Source organism: Micropterus dolomieu, linkage group LG11, assembly GCF_021292245.1.
Source record: "Micropterus dolomieu isolate WLL.071019.BEF.003 ecotype Adirondacks linkage group LG11, ASM2129224v1, whole genome shotgun sequence".
Taxonomy (NCBI): Eukaryota; Metazoa; Chordata; class Actinopteri; order Centrarchiformes; family Centrarchidae; genus Micropterus; species Micropterus dolomieu.
The window spans coordinates 6,805,591-6,822,448 of NC_060160.1; the positions used below are offsets into that span (position 1 = coordinate 6,805,591).

A 16,858-nucleotide genomic window follows, 5' to 3' on the forward strand; every position below is an offset into this window, starting at 1 on the left:
TTGTTTAATATGACTTACTGCAGTTCTGAAGGTAATTAATAAGCCTCAAAGACTCTTCTAATCATCTGGATGGAAACATTTTCTCTCTGCTTCTCAATAAAAAAGATTTTTACCCAAATTGGACTGTTTCCTCATCCAAACAAAGATGGCCGCTAGTTGGTTACCTTTATAAGAAACAGAAAAACGGTTTAAAAAACTTTTTTTAAGTGTCTTTGGGGATTCTGGAAATACCTTTAGAATTATGGTAAATACAAGGTTTTTCAAACATGACCAGGTTATTCTTTGGGTTAATGCTAATACATACAGTTAGAACTGTTGCTTGTCTTCATTAACTCCTGAGGGAAATATGAGGTTCTTTAGCTGCTAAATGTTTACCAGCTAAGTCTGTCTGCTGATTGGAGCCATGTAGCTCCATCACCATGAACGACCCCTTTCACATAACAAACTCATTTCATCTATTGTAATTATGAAAAATAGATTACAGACGCTTTTATAACCATTTATATTCAATGAGGAAACACAATATTATGAAAGAAATGGTGAATCATTAGGATTGTTTTGCTATGATTTTACTCAAATCAGTGTGTTACAGTGCAAATACAAGTCAGTCATTTACAGTACTATTCCCAACCTGAACAATGTCCATCAGCAACAGTAAGATCAGCTTATTCGTGGTAACATTACAGACAGATAATGACAGCTTGGCTACACCTCAGAGGGAGAGCTTTGTTTCAACTAGCACCCTTAGTTGAAATACTGAATTTGTACATTGAGCATGATCACATTCTGCACAGTCCTCAGAGAAGAAGCATTCGCATTTACACGGACATTGGGTCACACTTGCAATAAAGACAGATCAAAGGTTAGGGAATGCTATCATCCAGGCTTAGAAGTACATTTGAAAATGAATTGAGATAGACAGGCATTAAGAGTCAGATAGTATATTTAAAATAACTGAAAATGAATAAGTTTTCGTTTTTTACCTGCTAGTTTGACAGTTGATGAGTTGGATTATCATCTCAGACAGCACCAGTAACCTTGCACCAACTGAGATTCCCCCAATACAGTGAATTTGTCAAGCAGGTTAAAAAAACAGTATAAATTATTTTAAATTAATATGTAACCCCAGTCTGGTGCAGACAAACTAAAGTAAAATGTAGAAACAAGAACTAACCAATGTGCACATCCCATGTTTACATGCGTTTAGCTCAGTTAACTTTTTTGACTGTTGGATATGGGGCTGCAGCTAATGATGATGTTCATAATTGATTAATTTGTTTATTATTTTATCTATTCTATAAAATAAAATAAAAACCACTCCAATTTCATAAAGCCCAATATTGTCATCACATTGCTTGTCTTCCCAGGACAACAGTCCAAAACCTCCCAAAATTCTGTTTACTATCAGGTAAGATATAGAAAAGCAGCAAATTCTCACAACTGAGATACTGAAACTAGGGAATGTTTGGTATTTCTACTTGGTAAATTACTATATAATTGTGCCAGCTTAGTTCTTTAGTTGATTGGAATTACTTGCAACCTTGTTAAAAAAAACTGCAGCAAAAAAACTAAAAACAACCTGAAGATAAAATGCATGAAACAGACAAATGAATATGAAGCAAAAAACATGTAGCTGCATTTTCTTGGAAGCCACATTTAACATTCATGGATGTCATTAACAAGTGTCAAAAATGAAGGCAAATACAATGCATTACAAAAATAAACCATCAAATAAATTAATCAATAAATAAAATTAAATAAATCATTACAAATGTAAATAATTGGGAATAAAGTTCCACATGCCACCAGGGCCTGCTTCACCTGTGTGCCATTCAACACTCACATGCAGTTTGTCACATACATAATCAAAAACACACTTTACATCCCTCATCTTCTCTTGATCAACAATTTATGAGGCAGACAATTTACAGAGTTACAAATACAATGTTCCCTTTTTAATTTGGAAAAATGTTTCTCAACTGGTGGATCGGGATCCAAACAAGCTGCTCTGACAGGGTCACAAATAAAGAATGAACTCAATAGGGAATTAATGAGTTCTTTGATATATTTGGTTGTGACTTCTGGACAGTGTTTCGGTCCCTATTCGAACCCAAGCAGTAGTGACATTCTTCTTTATAGTACAGTCATTGTAATGACAATGTTTCAAGACTGCGGGTTGCTAATGGAAAGAAGTGCTTATATTATACAACAGCATTCCCTTGTCCCTGGGATGGTGCTCTGTACAAGGTGATTGGTGATGACAGGTGCTCAGCCACTAACAAAGCATAGTGAATAATACAGGAGGTCAAATAACACAATGCTTTTACCGACGAATTACAAATAATCAGAGACAACGTTTTTTGACAATGGCAAAAACCTGAAGCTTTACATTCATGATGCTTTCCGAAAGTGCACTTCATTAAATGCACAATCTTGAACTCAGGCTTGAAATTAATAAAAGTATGTAAAGCTCTGTGAAACTGTCAATGACATTCTGCTACAAAGCACTTAATCAGTTTATTCCCAAATAAATGAAAACGTTTACATCATGGATGACAAATGTGAGAGAAATCAAGAAAATGGTTATTCTGTCCCAATAATGCATTAACAACCAGACCTGGGTCAAATATTTTTTTCAAATACTTTTCAGGGTTTGCTTCAGTAGTTTTAGATGCCAATTTATCACAAATGGCAATACAACAAACTCCAGAAAGATCAAATATTCATAGTAAATGTCTTCTGGTGATTTAGTCACAATATTGTAGATGGGGAAAGGTGAACCGCCCACATTATGTACTGATTAAAGCTAGAAACAGATTCATTTTGAAAGTACCAAGACCTGTAACAATTCAAAGGCTAACAACAGGGACCATCCCCTCCTGGTGTTGGATTGGTAAAGGGCTGGGGTTGTATGCACATGGGGTTGAGTTAGGACCAGAATCCAGGTCTGTAGCGGTAAGGTGAGTCTTTGGGAAAGCTGATCTCTGGTCTGCAGAGTGGGACTGTTCCATCCCGGCATTGTCCCTCATCCAGCTGATCCAACAGGTTTTCCTTCCTTCGGGGGGAGTAGGGCGTTGGGGCCTCCATGGGGGTGGGCAGCACCACCAGGTCTCTACCAAACTCTACAGTTGGAGGAGTCTCTGTGCTGGAGGTGTGGGCGGGGGACTCGCTGTTCCCCAGGTTTTGTCCGTTTCCCCTGGGCCTCACTTCCGCCCAAAACACTTCAGAGCGTGCCCGTGGTGAAGGCCGAGGTCGAGCCACAAAGTCAAGGGTTTTGGGGCGTTCAGGAGCACAACGACGACGGGGAGTTGGTGGGAACACAACATTTGGATCTGGGAGCCGGGGGACTTCAGGACAGTCTTCTTTTAAACCCCTGAAGCCCCCTGTTGTGGTAAAGAGGGAAAGAAAGTAAAGAGTAAATCCAACAACATATTTCCAGAAATGTATTGGGTTAGACAAATATTTTAGTTGCATATTTTCAGGCCAATATTGTTAATTTATTAAACATCAGGTGTCAGCCAATAAATGGAATAGATCTACATATGTGACACTGTAAAACACTTCAATAACATTTTGGTTTTCCATGATGGTTTCAATGCTGTTTCAATGTGTTATATCACACTGACAGAAATAATATTTTGTAAAATAACAAGACTAAAAGTCTACAGCCAAAGTAGCAGCTCTGTGAGGCTGTAGTTGGGCACAGCTATGAGCTGATGAGCTAAATGTTGCTGCAACATCCTCACAGCTAACATTCAGATGTTAGCAGATATGTTTACCACCAAGGTCACTAGTGTGGCGTAAAATACATTTTTAGAATTAAATGGTCAATTATGAGGGAAATTAATATAATTTAACAAACTAAAAAAACGTCTGTTTCAGTCCTCAAAAACACATTGTGGCAAAAACTCAAAATCCTATGACTGTACGTCTAGTTGAAATTGAAGAAGACACAAGACTTTACCCGTGTTCTCTAATGCTGTTCTTTCTGGCAGTGGTTCCAGATTATTAGGAGGGCAGCTCTTTTTGATGGCCCCGTCCGATGGTGTTCGACGCAAGCTACGCGAGGAACTTGGGGCGCAGGGTACATGTGTGGGTGTGAGAGATTGGCGGGGGTTACGCTTGAAGCTCTCAAGGTGGGTGTTGACCAGAGGGTTGAATGGGGCTTGGATGGCCTGATGGTGTGTGACAGGAGGCTGTGCGGGCGGTGAGGAGGGGCGGTAGACCAACAAGTCCTCGCTGTCAGAGCGCAGCAATGAGCGGGTGGAGTTGCAGTCAGACACCGATGATAAGGACAGCAGCGTGTAAGAGGGTGGCAAGCCTCGCTCGGGCAGCGAAGGTGCTGTGGGTTTCAGTGGGCTTTCCCGTCGGAACAGTCTGCGAGTCTGGGGGCTGGTGCTCCGCCTCTGGCCCCCTGTTCTGTGGAAGAAACCCTCCCATCGTGATTTGATGCTCTCCTCTGGTTGGGACAAAGTTAGCAGGTTGCAGCCTAGTCCTACGGCTGCCAGCAGAGCTCCACAGCCCAAAAGGACCAGCTCAGACCGCCGGCCCCCACCGGGGCTCTTCCTGAATGGTGGTGTTCCTGGAACCTGGCCGCTGGGGCAGTACTCATCTCCATTACCGTCAGTAGCAGCACCACCCGTGTGGCCCTCTTTCTGGAAGGGGATGCAGAGGTAGGACTGACCAGGAGCTACTCCTGGCTCAGTAGTGAAGCAGCAGTCTTCATTTTCTAAACACACAATCGTTCGCGTTATTATCAAGTTGGTTTTCTTGAAAAAAAAAAAATATATGTAGGCTACACTGAAGCATCCATAAAAAACAGAAGTAGATATATTCAAAGGCATATTATTATTATTATGTATTATTGCGTGGAGTTATATATGCCAGACAAAATAGACCTAATAGGCTGGTGCTGCTTACCCATCTCCACAAGGCTTGGCACTCCAGGCACTGCTGGACTGTGTCTCGGGGATCTGCGAAGGTTTGGGGCGCTGCAAGACCGCTGCCTGCTGCCTTCTTGGGGAGGCTTCACACTGACAGTTAAAAAGGATAAAGACAGAAATGATGAAAAAAATTTTGTTTCATAAAAAAAGACACTGTTTTGAGGTGTTTTTATTTGTTGGTCCCCTTACGTGGCATCAGCACTGTGCTCCCTGTATGGGCCACACCCGCGGGATCTGCCCTTTTTCCTGGATCCCTTCCTCTCACCCTCCTCGTCATCCTGCTGAAAACCTGTGTTGCGACCCCAGGCTGCACATCCCTCCCCTGGAGTCACTGCAAAAGGAGAATACATCAGCACACATCAGGGAAGACATCAGGGAAGCTTATGATGAGTAATAATTGAACTGAGAAAACCAAGTGAATTTAGACATCCTTTTTTTAAATTAAAAAAATTTTAAATAGAAGTTTCTTATGGTTCTTACGTTGGATGGCTCTCAAGCGGGGTAGAATAGGTGGACTGGTCTGAGGACTGGAACCGCTGCTGAGCAAACTCCTTCGCCGATCAGTATGTGAAGGAGAAGCCTGCACTGTGATTTTGTGCTGAAAATCTATATTAAGGTTTCAAAAAACATGTATTAACTTGCAAGAAAAACTTTAAATTAGAAATAAGAAAAGCTAATAAAACACTAAACATTTAAAGCTGCTATCTCCAATGCAGGATAGTCATAACAACAATATCAGAAAGTAATAAGACAGAAAAGTTAAACATGAATAACACCTGCTCAAAAATAGTATTAATACTGTTTTTTCCCCTTTAACAGCGCACATTAAAGCTTGGCTAGGCAACGTTGGAGACACTACAAAGTATCCAACCAAAAAATCCCAACCACTCCCCTCAGGTCTCCCTCCAAAGCCACTTCCCCAAAACACATATTCATGTGCAGTGTATGCGTGCAGGCAGACAAGCAGATGCGCAGGTCGACCGGCAGGTACTGTCTACATTTTTAATTTATGCGTTTTTACAGATGCAAGTTTCTTAATTAGGTTAGAAGCTGTTTTAGGGTGGACGGAAAGCTCATCAAATTAAGTGAATTGTTGGGACAAGAACTTGACCACACATGAGACAGACATGATCAAGAGCAACCATACCCTCCTTAAAGGCTTGGAAACATAACAAGCTGAAATATCACAGTATTTTTGGAACATTTCCTTGATATTTATCATTTAACAATATTTAATATGGGTGTTGAAGTTCAGTTCAAGGGTGGGTGTAATATATTTATGAGAAACAATTATTAGTAATGTAAAGTTGATGTCCAAGTAGGTAGTGGCCTCTAGTTTAAGTCTATAAAATTGTACAGTATCAACAATATCTAATAGACCCTTTAAGATCCAAAATTCCAGATGATATCTTGTCTTATATCACAATATTCCAACTCGAACTGCGAATCAATTTGCAAACTTGTGCATACTGTTGACACACACGGCAGCAGTGCGTTTGCAGTACCTGAAGGCAAGCTGATTCTGTTCCCATCCTTGAGTTTAAGGCGGTTGCGGCGGAACTTGCCCTGCCTGCTCTCCACGTGAGGCTTTTCCTGGTAGAGCTGGTGAATGATGATGTTGAGCTCCCGCTCCAGGATGTGGATCTCCCGCTCGGCTAGTTCTTGCTCACGCCTCCTCAACGCCTCCTCCTGGCATTTCTGCTGCAGTGCCGCTTGGGTCAGCTCCTCCTCCCACGATCGCAGCTCCTGAAGGAACAAAAACAAGAGGTGTAGGAAAAACTGATGCAACAGCTGCATTATACTCTCAACCTTAAACTTGATAATGCAAATCGATTCTTATATGTCTGTCATTAGAAAAGAGCCTGAGGTTTAATTGCATATGTTTACATAGATTCAGACTTGATTACAGAAATAAGACCTCTTATCTTTACCTTCTCCTTGGTCCTCAGTTGATCAAACATTTCCTGAATCTCCAGTTTCCAGTCATCCTGCAGAGAGTGGAAGGACTCTGCTGGCATCTCAAAAAAGCCAGACTCCTCAATGGCCGTCAGCTGGTCCAGAATAGTTGTGAACTGTGGCCGGGAGTGAGAGTCTGTGCTCCAGCAGTCTGTGGCAAAAGATGAAAAACAGTGGAAAAACCTGGCCAATTTTTCCTCAGCAAAAATTTTTTTTGGCCCTGGTTCCAGAAAGTAATAATATATTCTGTTTATTTGATGCTTCTCTGTTATATTACAGAGGCTATTCTTGCTGCTATGGAAAACACATAAGAATCTTGTGGCTACTCATCACATTTTTAATAATAAATGTTCAATGGTATCTTTCTGGCACAGAAACCGACACTTCTGCAATAACTATATGATTATTTCCATCCAATCTGGAGGCTAATGCTTCGTTTTGAGCAGAAAATGTTTTTTTTTCTCTTACCCTCCATAAGACGTGCAAAGGGTTCAGGACAGGTGGAGGGAATGGGCAAAGCCAGTTTATTCATTGCCACCCCGTAAGCCACTGCGAGACCATCGATCCCTCGAAATGGAACTTCTCCTGTCAGCAGCTCCCACATCAGCACGCCATAACTTTATAAAAAAAAAAGAGAAAGAAAAACATAGAAAATAGGTGCTTAATGAATCTGTAAATAATCATATTTTGCACTCATAAAAACCATGGTGAGACAGAAAAGTTCCGATTAGTGCAGCGGCTGACAGATCCACACAACTAATGCCAAAACCACACATGATGAACTGTGAGTAAATGACCAGCAACAAATAAAATACAAAACAAAACAAACAGGAATGACTGAGTTTTATGATCCTTTATAGTTACCTAGTGGGTGTCTTTTTGTTACAAATTCACTAACCCAGTTCTAGTAAATGTGAGCAACTTAACATGAGGCAGGGATCAAATAATACCTGGAAATACTGTTACTTCAAACAACAAGCCATTAAATGATTTAGGATTTTTATTTGATCAGGTTTGTTCTAAACTAGCACAGAAGCATTGATTAGGGAGACACAGTAATTCCCCTCCATGGTCAACACTCCTTAGGACATTTGACTTCCTATCATTACTGTTATAATGCATGCTGCCTTCTCTTGGCTCTCTCACTGATCACACTTCCCATTTTAGAGGGAAATCCCACATTTAGTCAGGAACATCTGAGCTAGACAGCAAATGCCACTGCACGTGTAAGGACAACAACAGATTGTCAGAGAAGAAAAAAAGAGAGTAGTGGCACACAGCATTGAAGCAAGAAAAGGAGCATTGAAATTAGATATTTACACATATGCTAGGTCATCTTTGCTTTTGTGGTCTTAAAATAGGATGATCCATATTCTTTGGTTTAAAGCTGCCAAACATCATGAGGTTCATACACAGAGCAAACGCTAATTGGCTCCAGTGTTCTTAACTTGTCTAAAGCAGGTTTAACCTGAAACTAATGGTTATTTACATTATTGATTAATCTACAGATTATTCTCTGATTTAATCCATGAATCGTTAAATCTATAAAATGGTCAGAATATATACATCACAGAGCCCATGGCTATGTCTTCAATTGCTTGTTTAGTACAGTAATAAACAGCAAAGCAATAAATCCTACATTTGAGAAATAAAACCATTTTTGTCATTTTTGATTCAAATATGACTTCATATCATCTATTTTGATTTTGATCATCTTTTCATGTGTACTTGTAGTAATCACAGTGATTAAATGATGCTCACCCTGAATTTTAAGTATATGGGTACATCTCTGCAGTCACGAGGGTTATCTCTGCAGAAGTTGCAAAATATTTTTTACATGTTGACCTAAAAATGATATTTAGTAAAAAATTGTTATTGGTGAATCCTTTGCACCACTATGGATATTTGCATATTTTTTACTGCAGTGCGTACAAAATCATAATCTTTTGACTATACATTACTATATCACACTACATTGTATCAGACTGTGTTAAGTTAATGTTAAATCTTTTAAATAAAAGAGACAAATTGGATGACTTTCTGTTCAGCACCAGTACATAAACCTAATGCTGAATGTGTATTTATAGTTATATGTGCTCTTTAGCTTCATCTAGATTTGTACCCACCTCGTAATTCACAACGTCTGCCAGTCTGTGCTTTGTTACTATGGCAACTGCTGCCAGAGCTGAACTTTTTCTTGTGCATGGTGGATAAACTGATTCTCTTTCTGGCTCCCTTTCCAGACCACTTCTACAACCTGGTGCAGTTTGTTTGCTGCATAAACCACCTTCCTCTGCCCACCTCCAAATGTCGCTACCCTTGGAGAACGTGGACGAGCGGATGACTTCGGGAGCCATCCAGGCGTAGGTGCCAGCGGCGCTCATCTTGGTGGTGCGGTGCCACTCTCGAGCCAGTCCAAAGTCTGTGATCTTCAGAGTCTTGTTGCTGAGGTCTTCCATCTCAATCCTCTCAAGGATTAGGACTGGAGTGGCAGGCAATGGTGGAGCGGGATGTGATGAGGGGATTTCAGTTGGAGGATGGGGAGGAGGTTGGAGGATGTTGGATGGGGTACATGCAGATTGGTGGGGGTTGACAGTAAAGTAAAAGTTTTCAGGTAATCATCACCAGGATTGTAATGTTGGGAGGGGCAGCAGGAGGAGGATCAGGCCCACCACAAAACACAATACATGTGGAAACGCATAAATTGGACACATGGAGGATGAACAAAACAGGGTGCGGTTGGAAGGGAGGCCATGATGAAAGGATTAGGAGGATAAAAGCAGAATAGAGAGAGAACAGACACAGAAACCAAGAAACCGTGAGCCACTACAACAGAGGGAAACAGAGATGAAAAACGCTGACAATGCTAATGATCTCACTGCTTATTTTTATACAACAGAACATCTACTACAAACAAATACTACCATTAAACTACAAAAATAGATTGTTACAACACGCCCATTTGCTCTGATAGGCTTTAAAAAAAACACATTTCCAACACGCACACGCAAAGTAGCGCTCCTCCTAACCACATGCTCGCTCTCACTCATTCAGTTCCACAGTGCCAGGCCATCTGCTGTGGCTGTGCCCAGTGGAGAGGGTGTGTCTGCAGGCTGCGGTGCACATCAAGTGCTCCTTCATCTGCTGCTCGTGTGGCTCTAATGCTACAGAGGCAATTTCCGAAGAAACTAAATCCAAACATGTGGCAAAAGTAAATCCTGCTTCTGTGTAGCTCAAGAGGCAGAACATGAAACAAACACAGCTGATTCCCCCAGAGGCCTATCATGCCCCAAATGTATGCACTCACCGTAATGCAGAGTGCTTTAGATAAGAGCAGCTACTAAATGGCGCGTGATGTGAAACGGAGGCAGCTGAGATAGTTGAAAGGTTTAAGGTACAAAAAAACCTGTTGGATTAATTGATTAGGACAGCGAAATGACAAATTACTGAGTGTCTTACAAATAAAAAATATAATAACTTTAGTGTTTGGTGGTATCACACAAATTTTGTTTTTGAAAGATGAATTACAGTCAAGTTTCCCACGCAAAAGCAGGCATATGATGTGATCTTATACAGAGTACACCTCACCACCACTGTTTCACAGTATGAAACACCAAAATAGATTAGGTGCATAGTAAAGTAACAAGACTGTCTATAGCCAGGCTAGCTGCTCTGTGATTTACAGCAATGCATTGAGTTAAATGCTAACGTTTACATGCTTGCAATGACTACAGTAACAAGCTCATTTTTATGTTTTCCATGTTCCCCCTTCTAGTTTAGCATGTAGGCATGCTAACATTTGCTATATAACACTAAACACAAAATACACCTTCATACAAGGTTTTGACCTGATGTTGCTAGATGCAAAATTAGGGGATCACCAAAGTTATTACAAGAGATCCTGTGGGTGAATGCATGTACCTGTAAGTCAAGTAGCCCAGTTGTTAAGGCATTTCACTCAAAACCACAAATATCAACCTCATGATGGTGCTTCAGGGAAATTCAGTAGATCATCAAAGTCATTAGGAAACATCCTCTGGGCATCTGTCCAACATTTAATGGCAATCCATGCAGTAGTTGAAATATTTCACCCTGGACCAAAGTGGCGACCAGTCGACTGACTGACTAACCAACTTTGTCACGCCTAGAACCACTAGCGCTAGCATGGCTAAAAATGAAATGTTTAGTGGTAAGTTCTTGTTTATGAGTGTTTTAAAAAAATGACGCAGAGATGCAAGAAAGAAATCTTTACTACTAACTATGGCTGTGACACCAACCACTTCACTACCACTGATGCGTCATAGTGCAGCTCTCAGTGTAACCACTTATAAGACTAGACGTTGTCAACTCATTAATTTTGACCCCACAAGGACACACGTAACATGGAAATGGAGTTATGGGAGATTTCTTAAACTGATGCAAATCAAATAGATGTGAAATATGTACTGATTTAATTCTATATAATGCACAAAGAACTCCCACTTTGCTCTAGAAAATATAAAGGATGACATGTTTAAAATCATATAAAAACCTGAGAGCTCTCTTACTTCTTAGAACACTTGCACATGCAGTTTTAAAATAGTTTGGCATGCTGCATTGTCCTGTACTGCTCCTGTACTGTGATGAGAGCATGGGTTTTCCCCACAGAGCCCAGGATGGCAACTAGTTAGACTGACTTAACACTTTAAAGCAGCCTATTGGAAGTGAAACGCCTGAGCTGATCACCAGAGAACCGGCCAATGGCAGGCAAGAAGCTGGTTATACGTATTGTTGGAGCCTCCAATAGGGAGGCTGGGGCTGAGCATTTGGGCAAATCCTCAGTAATAGGCTTGGGATTTAGGGGATCCAGTTGGGTGAAATGCAAGATTACAACTGCTCCACAAACATATATGCAGACTCCTTTTGCTTTCAGCTGTCATTTCTGAACAGTGATTATTATCACTACAAATCATCAATGTGATTAGCATAGACTAAACATGGCGTTGATGCATTTCATATTATATTTGAAAGTGCATTAAGTGAGTGTTTTATTGTTCCACTGCCAAAATGTAATACATCTGTGGAGGTTTGATAAGGTCACTGATCAATGCCATTGAGAAAGTCACTTTTCCCTGGCTTTAAAAAAAATGAATGGTCTGGTCTGTATTTGGTTTGAAAACAATGTTTCCTCTTGCATTTCTCTACTGAAAAATACTCTTTTAAAAGAACATTACATCTTTAGTTTTTCCAAAAACCTCTTGATTCCCCATAGAGTTGATAAGAGTTAACCCCCAAATGATGCAAAAATCACACTAAAGACACCAAGGACTAGGGCTGTAAATAATTATTATTAATGTTGATCAATCGGTTTATTGCTTACCCTATAATGGCCATCAGAGGTTTCTGGAAAAAAAACAGTGGTGTTTCAAAATTGCTTGCTCCTGTCTGACTAAAAACCCAGAATACATCTACAATATTAATCAGAAAAACTATTTTGACAACTGATTTATCCGTTAAGACATTGCTCAAGAAGAAATGTTAAACATTCCAGCTTCTCAAATGTGAGGATTTACCATTTATTCTCTGTTTTATATGATTTAAAATAAAAATCTTTTGCACTGTTGGTCAGTCAAAACCAGCAATGTAAAGACATTATCTTGGGCTTTAGAAAAGTGTAGTGGACATGTTTTCTTCAAATTTTCCTTTTGTTGAAGAAATCCTGCAAATAATCACCAAATGAATTGATAATAAAAACAATTGTTAGTTGCAGCCCTACATGTAATTCACATTCATATTTACAAAATTTTTGGAGAACTTCACAAAACAAACCCAGGTAATGACAACAGAGAGGGAATCTTACTGTTGCTGGACTTGAGGTCCCGGTGAATAATGGGGACAATAGCCTGACTGTGGAGGTAGTGCATGCCCCGGGCAATCTGCACGGCCCAATCCACCAGGGTGCACGGGGGGATGCGTTTTCCTGCGAGGGCCCGGTTGAGGGGGCCGCCCCGGGCGTACTCCATGACCAGGCACAGGTTGGGCTCCAGCAGACACACCCCGAGCAGAGCCATGATGTTGGGGTGATTGAGCATGGCGAAAAGTTTTGCCTCCTGACGGACACTCTCCAGAGTCTGCTCTATGTCCTCGTCAAGGTCCCGTCGTGCTGCCTTCACAGCCACCTCTGAGCCCCGCCACACTGCACGGTAGACTTTTCCAAAACCACCCACCCCGATGATTTCCTCCAGGGTCAGCTCTGAGAAATCAATCTCCAGGACTGTGGTGGAAAAGAGGACAAAGATGAGAATAAGAGGCAGACAAAGATAAAAAAACAAACCTGTATTCCACCCAAAACAATTACAATCTCCTGACACAATACTTTTCTTCATGCACACACCCTTTCAAAGACGTTAAAGGTCAGTGTCAGCCCACCTGGAACTGGTAAAGATTCACTGTTTGACAGGGCAAATGCTTGCTAACAATGATCTGAAAACCAGGTCATTGAGTTGAAGGATGCTTTCACTAAGCCACCCTTCTGCCCCAAATACTGTACAGGATCTGGTGGAAGTATCCCTCCTGCTATTACACAAGGGTGAGCATCTGTCCTTAAATCTGGCTGGGATGTTAGGAGAATGAAGGAAAAAAGAAAAGGAGGATAGAAAAGAAGATGATTCTTTCCACTTAGTGTTTTGATTAAAGGTGTGTTTGATGATGTGAACATGAGCTTTTGTGTCTGTGTCTGTAAACTTTCATTTTGAGGATTCCTAACATTCTACTAAGCAGACTGACCTTGATGAATATTTCAGGTCGGATGGTATGTGAAAGTAGGCCAGCAACCACTGAGAATGAAGAGATGAAAGCCAACAAAGACTGAGACAGCCAACAAAGACAGCTGAGGCGGTGTGGTCCACCCAAACTACTGGTGTATGCGTGAGTTGTATGGCCTTAAAGCACACGTTTTATTAGACTGTTTGTAATTGTTTGTGTTCTTATCGGTGGGGAAACAGGTTTTGTTGATGCAGATCATCCTTTTGCACACAGCTTACAAAGACCAAAGAAGTATGAGTGTTTTCACTTTGGACCCCACAGTGCAGTGCACTATAGGTGCTTTTGATTCTGCTTACTGTATCTGAGGCCTTGGCTGCACATTTAGCTGCAGAAGCTTTTTTCTCTGCAAGCACAATCTGACGTTTTTCTCTCTCTTGCAGCACAATTTTGGTGCCAGTCCCCTAAAATTGAATGCATATTACGCCAAGGCATTTCCTAAGAGCACAATAAAGGTATAGCCTATAGCTAATATAGCTATATACATCTAATGATAATACTGCATGTTTACGGATTAGGATGTCCAGTTCTGATTAATATTCTTTCTGCTGAGGAAGCAGTGCATTGTAATTTGAGTATTGAGGCTGGGTGCATCACTGACCGCAGCTGGCTGTTTGTTTGACAGGCAGTGTGATGAATAATGGTCCTGAAGCTGTGAGGATGCTTGGGCCAGCCAGTTTCTAGGCCAGCAGGAGTGCACTGCGCCTACCATGACACAGCACTCTCGTTTCTTTGGCCTTCTGACAAAAGACAAGGGAAGACCTGTGCTCTGTTTTAGTGATAGCACACTGGTTTCATTAGCCCAGGCATATAGCACAATGGGATACTCACGGTGCAGAGGAGGCACTGAGTACTGCTGCTCTGGGGTGTCCCGTATTTCCTCCGGAATGCCATTCCCTTTGCTCACATAATTAGACGGGAAAATGCCAACCCGGTCTGCTATCATACCGGTCCACCATCCCTCATCTCCCGATACCAGGGAATCTTTGGACAGGACCTCCACCAGGTCTCCCCTCCGCAAGCTGAGCTCGTCCTCCGCAGTCGCTTCATAGTCGAACACGGCCGTCCAGAAGCCCGGTGCGGCGGGTCCCGCATCCGGCGCGGCGCTGATGCCATTATCCGGTGTCGGCCAGCGAAAAACATCTGCCTCTGCTACGTCCGATGAGGAAACGCACGCCTTGGGACTCAAACTATTGTCCAAAGCGGGTTTGAAGACTTCCATGGACGCGATCCATAGGGGCGACCTGGATCACTGCAGGCGCATCCACCTGACGCGGCTGGCTAGGCGGCTCGGAACGCCCTGCGTTTGCACACACACACATGCACAGCTAAGTAGCGCCTAATCCCGCACACAAACACTGCAGGAAACTGGAAGCACCATTCTGCTGCCTTTCAGTCCCCACTGGCTGCTATCAAACACACAGCTACAGCTTGATGACTTTCAATGCACAATCCTTCACCAATCATCGCTGTAACCCCTCGGACGCAGTTGGCTTTTTTTTTTTAAGCCAATTGTGGCAACGTGCGAATCACCCCCGGCTTCCTATTGGTACACAGACACGTCAGCAACAGTTCATCTCCCGCCCTCCTTCTCAGCGTCAAGTGCTGGTCACCCTTCTCACAGCATGAACCTGTCACATGCCAATTAAACACATACAAGGAAGTGTTGCTTTTCTTCAGATTGTCTCCTTTATTTAGTTACTGACCCTCCTCAAAAAAAAAAATAAAAAAAAATAAAACATTATAAAATACTCAATCTAAGGTTAAATTCCATGCGTAATTCCCTGAAATAAAAACAGAATCCATAGCAAGGAGTAAAAAAACAGTCAACATAACAATCAAAATGAACAATCTCCACTATTTCAGTGAGGTGATGAGAGGATAAGGTGTGTGTGTGTGTGTGTGTGTGTGTGTGTGTGTGAGTGTGAGAGAGAGAGAGAGAGATTCTCGATTTTAGTTTTCTACTTTTTACAAAATTCCAACCTGTTCATGAAAAACACAAAAACAATAAACCCTAACTACTGTGTGGTAAAACATCAGGAATATACCGTAGTTTGAACTTCACCCAGTTCAGGTAGACACACATACATGTAATGCAAGTGTTTCACATGTTAAGTCTGCATGAACAAAAGTGACAAATCAACCAAGACTCCACTGTCACTTCAGTCCACTTTCTGACACATTTCACAAAAATCTGTTTGCTCATTTTGGTGTTTTGTTGTATAGATACAGGATATCATCTCCACACTTGTGGATGTCAGTGTAGCCACACGGAGGCGGTAAATAAAATGAGTATTTGGGAAGATGGTGACAGACAAGATGACGTGTGAAAGCCCATTTCTGCAAGAAAAAAAAAAAAAAAAAAGATACAAATTTGTCATGGTAAAAATAAAAATGCTTATAGAAAGTCCAAATTTTTACTCACTATATCAAGATGGTGTAATAGTAGACAAAATAAAAATGTTAATAATTCAAGCATTAAGCTTGCTAAATCTAAAGAATAAGATCAAATGTCTGAATTGTATTTTACCCTTTCAAAATTATGAAATAGTAGGCTAAGTCAAAAGTGTGAGATAAAATCCTAAAAATGTAGAATACTAAATTAGAATTATGAGATCACATGTCACATTTTTGGCCCAATAAATCAAATGTACGAAATAGTAAGTCAAATCGATATATATATAATATATATAATATGTATATATATATAATCTATATATATATAATCTGCGATAGCGTTATAACTTTGTCAAAATTTGAAATAGTTAATCAAAAGTATATGAGAAAAAGATTGAACATTTTAGCTCACTAAGCGAAAGTTAGTCAAAATCTTTACTTTTATGTCATCATTTTTAGTTACTATTTCATACTTTACACCCTGAAAAATTTTGTTTTTGTAATGAGAAACTTTTCAGAAATTTACTTGTCTTATAGAAATATTTTTCCATACATGTGACAGCTGAAGGTTTGTTTTGCTTTTGATTTGACTTTTTTGATTTGACATATTTATATATTTCTATTTATCTATGTCAACTGTATGTTTGTCTACGTGTAGTACCTTATCACCAAAGCAAATTCCTCGTACACTACTTGGCAATAAAGTTCCTTCTGATTCTGAATCTGATTCTGATTTTACTTTGGAAACTTGAACATGAAAC

The 16,858-nt window shown here is 40.8% G+C and overlaps 1 protein-coding gene across 1 annotated transcript; it reads right to left on the reverse strand.

Moving 5' to 3' along the window:
* Nucleotides 1–595: 595 nt before the first annotated feature.
* On the reverse strand, nucleotides 596–15,392 carry map3k9 (mitogen-activated protein kinase kinase kinase 9). The gene is made up of 11 exons (XM_046062270.1): nucleotides 14,532–15,392; nucleotides 12,739–13,152; nucleotides 9,201–9,381; nucleotides 7,368–7,516; nucleotides 6,875–7,050; nucleotides 6,449–6,689; nucleotides 5,424–5,549; nucleotides 5,133–5,274; nucleotides 4,921–5,033; nucleotides 3,965–4,729; nucleotides 596–3,383 (listed from the first exon to the last, which is right to left on the reverse strand). The coding sequence occupies exons 1-11, from the start codon at nucleotides 14,920–14,922 to the stop codon at nucleotides 2,929–2,931; spliced, it is 3,153 nt and encodes a 1,050-aa protein (XP_045918226.1). The 5' UTR covers nucleotides 14,923–15,392; the 3' UTR covers nucleotides 596–2,928.
* Between the last annotated feature and the right edge of the window lie 1,466 nt (nucleotides 15,393–16,858).